At 42.1% G+C, this 6,018-nt stretch overlaps 1 protein-coding gene across 1 annotated transcript; it reads left to right on the forward strand.

The window, feature by feature from the left end:
- The first annotated feature begins 192 nt into the window (after positions 1 to 192).
- LOC138211360 (mitochondrial nicotinamide adenine dinucleotide transporter SLC25A51-like) lies at positions 193 to 4,893 on the forward strand. Its single transcript, XM_069171171.1, has 2 exons — positions 193 to 323; positions 2,316 to 4,893. The coding sequence occupies exon 2, from the start codon at positions 2,373 to 2,375 to the stop codon at positions 3,306 to 3,308; it is 936 nt and encodes a 311-aa protein (XP_069027272.1). The 5' UTR covers positions 193 to 323; positions 2,316 to 2,372; the 3' UTR covers positions 3,309 to 4,893.
- Positions 4,894 to 6,018: the final 1,125 nt, after the last annotated feature.

Raw genomic sequence — 6,018 nt, forward strand, 5'->3', positions numbered from 1 at the left:
CAAAACAAATATCAGGGGTAATTTATCAACTCAAACTCTCCGCGATTGTACTTTGTGTGACACAATGAACTAATTTGACGCGTTGTAAAAAAAAAAAAAAAAAAAAGAGGTCTCTGAAGCAGCCGTTGGTCCGTCCGTCCGTCCGTATATGCTCTCGAGCGCTGCCTGCATTGCGCATGCGCGGAAGTAGCATCGCTATCAGCTGCTGCTGCTGCCTCGAAGTGGGGCTGAAGACTCGACCTACAGCAGTGGCCCTGCAAAAATAATCAACTAAAAGCCCTCTACCTGTCCGGAGATAGGACAGCGACGGGTACGCGCTGCAGGTAAAAAAAAAAATAAAAAACCTCGGCGCTTTACGGGACGCTCCTTTGACATTCAGTGTCCGTCGACGGAGTCTCCGACCAATCATCGATCAGGGCTGGTCCGCTCCGACTCTCGGGAGCTAGCCACCTAGCACGGCAGGCGGCTCACATGTTGACATCTCCCGAGTCGTTCAACGCGGTTAAATTGAACAGTTATTGTGTTAAAATGTGCCATAAAAACACGAAAGCTCAAGAACGCACCCGCGTTTCCAAAATAAAATACTCGGTTCACTTTATGTGTCACGAACGAGCTTTAATATGTGTACTAATATAAGTAATCGGGCGTGTATTTCTCTGTTGAGTTACAAAAGCATCGTCGTAATATTACTTGCTCGGGTTTTATGTCTGCACAGGAAATGTAATTCTGCAGAGTCACTGCAGCTGCGAGGAAGATGTCGTTTGAGTTATTGTTGTTTTTTTTTCTGTGCAGTGTCGGGGAGTAACTAGTCACATGCTTAATTTAGAAAATATATGTAATTATAATCAGTTACTGAGAATAAAATATGTGATTCAATTACAGTTAGTATTAAAAAAAATGTGGATGATTACACATAAATATAATCATTTTGGTAAAAAAAAAAAAAAAAGTTTATATGGAGGCTATAGTATTGACTTCTGTCTCGGAAAGCTCCATTCATCTGTCAGCAGGAGCTCAAATTTGGAGTCCTGTTGTTGATTGGTGATTTTATTATAATTCACACTGCCTCATCTGCCAATCAAATGAATGTGCATTGCTCCAGGGTAAACCTATAAAGGCAGTGGACGTATCATCTGATAAGACGAGGAAATATTCACCAGTGAGTCACTCAGGGTGTGGACGGCACCCGGGCCTGTTCGTACTTCTATCACCACTCCTGAATGTAGACTTGGTTTTAAATATTGGGAACATTTTTCTTTTACTGCTGTCAGTTATGATTCACATACTGGTGATTGTGCTTTAAAAATCATTATGTTCCCTGTTTTAATTCAAGTTATATTGAAGAACAACTTTTAATAAAAGTCTTGACAGTAATCAGGGTCTCGTGCTGTTGGGAGAATCACACGGCCTAGTTTAAATGTGGTATTTAGGACTTTTCAGCTTTATTGCCCAGTTTAAAACACTTATTAAAAAAAAGTCATCATAAAATAAGCAAATGTAATAAGATACATTATTTTGATGACATAATTTAAAACAAAAAAAAACGTATTTCATTTCGAAAGTAACCTTCCCAACACTTCCTCTGTGTCGCAGCATGAGTAGGCGAACAAATAACCCTGAATTTAAGCTTTCGAATGAATTTCAATATCATGGCCGAGGGTCAGCAGCCATGTGGCACTCCGGTTTGTCAAACTGACCTGAAACTATGCATGAAGATTTCTGGAGGCATATTGTGGTTGACACACTTTGACCTCCAATGACCTCAAAGCTTTGCTGGCGCTATCTCCTTTTTGTTCTATATTTAGACAACTCCTCGACAACATCCTCTATTTACTACTGGGCATGTAAACACTTACTCTTAATGGGTGGGCTCTTGCTTTTGTTTGATCAAATCTGTTCTTGCTGTTTCAAGTATAAATCGGTGTATTCTTCACACACATAAATAACATTTGAAACTTAAATATTGCATATTACCAGATTTTCAAAAAGAAATTGCACAATATTAAAGCTTTAAAAGCCAAAGATTTATGTGGAATTATATGTAACATTTGTATTTATTTTATTTAATTTTTTATTGATTTATTTTAATGCATTTACATTTTGTTGTTTGAGGGTTTTTTTTATATTTATTGTTATGGCCTTCTTTAATAAAAGCTATGTTGGTAGATTTCTTTATTACAATCCATAAAAAAAAAAAAAAAATTTAGCTTAAGCATGTTTGGCTAAAATGTAATTGATGTTACGTGTAAGTGTGAAAGGAGATAAAAACCACATATCTGATATTTTCTCTCTCCTCTATGGTATGTATTTTACAGAAGAGTGCAGTGCTGATGTGATGCTAAAGTACCAGACTGCGGTGCACTGAGCCTCCCATGGCTGTTAGCACCATGGACTCAGAGTCTGCCCGGACACCTCAGCCGCAGGCCGCCCTGCCAAAAGGAAGCAACTCCATGCTGCCCACTGGGGTTCTGAGCACCATGTTGGGTCCTCAAGGGAAGCACTACATCTGTGGTTCCATCGCAGCCTTTACCAATATTATGGTGACCTTCCCCATCCAGAAGGTGCTGTTCCGCCAACAGCTGCACGGTGTGTTGGCCACTGAGGCGGTGCAACAGCTCCAGCGGGATGGTCTGAGGAATCTGTACCGGGGCCTGCTGCCGCCGCTGCTCCAGAAGAGCACCACCGTTGCCATCATGTTTGGCCTGTACGAGGACTTTTCGAGAGTCTTACTCGACCAGGCCGGTAGCAGCGGCTCGCCGGAGCTGGTCACGCGGAGCTTCGCTGCAGTGCTGGCAGGAGTTGCGGAGGCCTTCCTGACGCCGTTTGAGCGCGTGCAGACTCTCCTTCAAGACCATCGGCATCACGGGCGCTTCAACAACACAGCCCACACCTTCCGGACACTTCTTACCGAGTATGGCGTCAGAGAGTGCTACCGTGGCCTCGTGCCCATACTCCTCCGTAATGGCCCCAGCAATGTGCTCTTCTTCGGGCTCCGTGGTCCCATTAAAGAGCAGCTCCCAGAAGCTACAAGCAGGGCCGGTCACATGGTTAATGATTTTGTGTGTGGAGGGGTGTTGGGAGCAGCCCTCGGCATCATGTTCTACCCATTAAATGTGGTAAAGTCCCGGGCTCAGTCTCAGGTCGGCGGAGCCTTCCAGCCCTGCAGGGAGGTGCTGTTAACAGTGTGGAGAGAGAGGGGTGGCAGCCTGGCCATGCTCTTCAGAGGGGCCCACCTCAACTACCACCGTTCACTTATTTCCTGGGGGATCATCAACGCCACCTACGAGCTGCTGCTGAAGCTCATATGAGAGGAAGTAGGAAGAGGAAATAGCGATTTAGAGTGGAAGAGGAAGTATTTAAAGGGGAAAACCTTTAAGCAGAGATAGAGACAGTTTGAAGAGAGAACGTAAAGCCCATGCACTTACTGTCTGGCACTGTTCATGGGACAGAGGTATCATGACAGCAATGAAAGTTGCACTTCTGACAGGGGCCAACAGTCAGTGTAAGATAACCACCTGCCATTGTTACTTTTTACAATTGTCGAAGTGTTAAAACCAAGACACACACTTTAGCCTGTACAAAACTTGTGCCAGGGTCCAATCAAAATGCTCTTGTTTGCTCTGTGTACAAAAATCTGGGGGAGCAAACAGAACTGCACCACTTTTTTTCCTCCCCAGTTTCAAGGAAAGGTTACACGAGTGCATTATCTTTTTCATAGGAGAAGCAGCTGTTTCTTTGTATTGTGCTGTGTGCTGTGGTGTTTTGAAGACCGTATCCATCTGTTTGTTTGTCCTCTGTGAAGCTAAATTCTGCCACTTAAACAATTGTGTGATTTTTGACCATTGAAATACCTAGAGAACTATTGTTGGCCATTTTATTTCTGGCTGTGCTCGCTGTCCACTGATTCAGAGCACATGGTGAGGAGATCTATAGTGATGCTGAGGAAATAATTGAACATGGTATTGGAAATGCCAACAAAATGGAAAGTAAAAATGTCGGGATTTTTGAAACAGTTTGTGCTTTCACTAATGTGAAATGATTTGTCAAATAGTGTTTGTCTTGGTGTTTTGTCTGAAGTGCTACTGGCAGGGTGTATTATTTGAGTCTTGACCAAGTGCCCAATGATATATTTGTCAGTAAAGAATACAGTTACACCCACATCTTTTGCATTTTTATGAAAAAATATTGGAAGAGAGAAAGAGTTAAATTAAATTAGGCTTCTGTAATTTGCAACAAATCGGAGATCATTGAGGAAAAAACTCCTGTGATGTTAATTTTGCGATGCATCTTTGCTGCTTTTTGTTCATTTTTGGACTACTGCTATAAAAAAAAAAAAAATAACTGCTCCTCGATGTTTGATTGCTTTTTATAAACTTACTAACATTTCTGTTATTCGTGTATTCCTTTTATATCGCCTCCTCTCACGCTTGCTCTCCTCTCTGTCCGTAACATCTGCTGACATAATTGGCTCAGATTTCAAGCTTGAGTAGATGCAGTCACCACACAGCAGCTATTGCTGGGTACGACAGCCCGAAGAGGAGAGGCAGCCTGCCTCGGACACTTGAGCGAGAGAGGCTGAAGAGTAGTGGTACTGAGAGAAGATTGGGGGGGGCAGAGGGTGATGTTCAGTGGCACAAAAAGCTCAAGCTGCCATGTAAATGGATCACTTGGCCTACTTCTTTTCATTTTGACTGTCCACATTGTGTGTACTCTGTTTCATAGGATTCTTTTTTCAGGTTTTTCTAGGATTCCCTCTTTGAAAGTACGACTTTGTATTCCATTATTCTGGGACACCCTCGCTGATACTAGATAATGCTGTTTATCACCTTCCTGAGGCACAGATCACTACGAAAATGTCAAATTTATAAATTCAACTCAATTAAATGTTTAAAATCAATCTGTTAAAAACATGAACAAGTCTTTTATGTGGGAGTTTATGGGGACAAACGAGCTGACTGTCAACATCTTTTTGAAGAAGATGCCTAATTCACCCAGAAAGATGACGAATGAGGTTTTACTTATGTAATAGAGGCACTCATGCATCATGAAACTGAATAATCCTTCTGTGTTTTGCGACCTCCGTGCCAGTCATTTGTGTCTCTTGAGTCATACAACAATAATGCGTCATCTGTCTGACCCGCCCTTCTCCAAATATGCACTGTAATCCATCCACGGTAATCAATCACACAAGCAGCATCACCATACAATGATGTGTTGTCCAGAAGAGGAACATATTTAATACTGGATCATAATGAAAGATGACCAAGTGTAGTTTAACACCTCTGTCTACAGTTGTGTATTTTATTTGTAGAAATGGGTCCGGCAGAAGCAGCACACTGTCACACCATGTTCTGTATGTGCTGGGCAGTGCACAGTGCTACTTTCTAGATTACTGGGTCAAGAAGTCAGACTGCAGATAATGATCAGATTAAGGGCAATCTGACATGGGGACTTTGGATCAGGGAGGCTTGAGCCGCTGTAGTTACAAAGCCCATCAAACTCTCTCTCAATTTCTTTTGCACTATAACAAGTGTCCTCCTGACTATCATCTTTGATGAAATCTTGTTTTTTTTTACATTCAGATTCATTATTTAAGAGTCGGTTTTAATAATAGCAGTGGAAGTGTTGCTCTAACTCGGCGTAGCTGGCTCTCTATAAATATTTTAGAGACATTACAAGCACCAAATGAGAAAGCAAAAAGGGGTGGGGGGAAGAAAGGAGGTCCCAGCCTGCATAGATCAAAACTGCCTTCGTGGAAGTGTAGTAACTCAACATTGGGGAAGTAATCCCACAGTAATCCTCATCTAAATGCATTAGCGGTTTAGAGATGTTCCGAACAGCAAAACTATTTAGACAACGGAGGTTCTTATTGTTAGGACAGAATGGTAGCTCTACATTTAATGTCAGGAGCTCATAAATAACAGTATTTCAAGATGGAGCTCAAATAAATTGAATGTTGGTACATCGAATTACACAAAATTGAAGCAGGCACATCCCCAAACACACAGACAAACAGCA

This window comes from Embiotoca jacksoni, unplaced genomic scaffold (assembly GCF_022577435.1).
Source record: "Embiotoca jacksoni isolate LCO1_2020_lvr unplaced genomic scaffold, fEmbJac1.0.p SCAF_5, whole genome shotgun sequence".
Taxonomy (NCBI): Eukaryota; Metazoa; Chordata; class Actinopteri; family Embiotocidae; genus Embiotoca; species Embiotoca jacksoni.

What these genes read in the sequence shown, in the direction of transcription:
- LOC138211360 (XM_069171171.1), top strand. Translation starts at nt 2,373, where the DNA reads ATGGCTGTTAGCACCATGGACTCAGAGTCTGCCCGGACACCTCAGCCG.